The 1081-nt window shown below is 44.5% G+C and overlaps 1 protein-coding gene across 1 annotated transcript; it reads left to right on the top strand.

Moving 5' to 3' along the window:
• Positions 1-6: 6 nt before the first annotated feature.
• On the top strand, positions 7-923 carry LOC109954139 (N-terminal kinase-like protein; the record flags this gene model as incomplete). The annotated part of the gene is made up of 4 exons (XM_020589542.1): positions 7-46; positions 232-345; positions 462-617; positions 735-923. Coding segments are annotated over exons 1-4 (483 nt in total), but the record flags the coding sequence as incomplete, so codon positions are not given.
• Between the last annotated feature and the right edge of the window lie 158 nt (positions 924-1081).

Below are 1081 nucleotides of genomic sequence, written 5' to 3'. Positions count from 1 at the left end.
GTTTTCCTCCACAGACCGAGCCATGAGGATACGACTTCTGCAGCAGGTATGTAAGCCTAGTTCACCTGGCTATGGAGAATCTCCTTCAGTGATTCAGTGGGCATATTAGTTGTATTTTAATTTAATTTAAATTTTCCTCCAGCACCATGTTTTGCAGCAGCTACTTTAGTACCAGGAAAGAAAAACATCAGTTCAATTTTACATTGTTTCTTCTGTCTCTCTCTGTCTTAGATGGAGCAGTTCATTCAGTATCTGAATGAGCCAGCGGTCAACTCCCAGATTTTCCCTCATGTTGTTCATGGCTTCACAGACACCAACCCTGCTATCAGAGAACAGACTGTTAAGGTAGATTGTGCCCTTAAACATCACCACAAACCAGGAGGTGTTATTACATATTACTGATGGATGTTTACAGCTTGTTTTAGCTATAACCCTTCTCTGTTGTCCCCATTCCCCTCCAGTCTATGTTGCTACTGGCTCCCAAGCTGAATGAGACCAACCTGAACCAGGAGCTGATGCGTCACTTTGCCCGGCTGCAGGCCAGAGACGAACAAGGCCCGATCCGGTGCAACACCACTGTCTGCCTGGGAAAGATAGCCTCCTACCTCAATGCAGGGGTAAAGCACAGCCACACTACTGTGTAACACTTCATCCATTTATTTTAAGGCAAGCTTAAACCAAAGTTCAGTAAAGAATGTTTGAATGGAAGAATCTGGTTATCCATCTTTTCACAGACTCGACAGCGTGTTCTGATTTCTGCCTTCTCACGAGCCACTAAAGACCCCTTCCCAGCTTCACGTTCCGCTGGTGTCTTGGGCTTTGCCGCAACACACAACTACTACAGTGTGATGGAGATCGCTGCCCGCATCCTGCCCACCCTCTGTGCCATTACTGTCGACCCCGATAAGAGTGTCAGAGACCAGGTACAAACAACTGATAAAGATTTATGAGTACATGGTGCGTGTAATTTCTCAGTATTCAATGTAACTACCTCAGGAGTATTTTGACTATTTATCAGCTAAGAAATTGGACTGGATCCAAAATAATAACATTTAACCTCTGTACAGGGTAGATCTTTTTT

Source organism: Monopterus albus, unplaced genomic scaffold (assembly GCF_001952655.1).
Source record: "Monopterus albus unplaced genomic scaffold, M_albus_1.0 scaffold3624.1, whole genome shotgun sequence".
NCBI classification, from domain to species: domain Eukaryota; kingdom Metazoa; phylum Chordata; class Actinopteri; order Synbranchiformes; family Synbranchidae; genus Monopterus; species Monopterus albus.
Note: the sequence above shows the minus strand (reverse complement) of the source record. Positions and strands in the feature narration are given on the sequence as shown.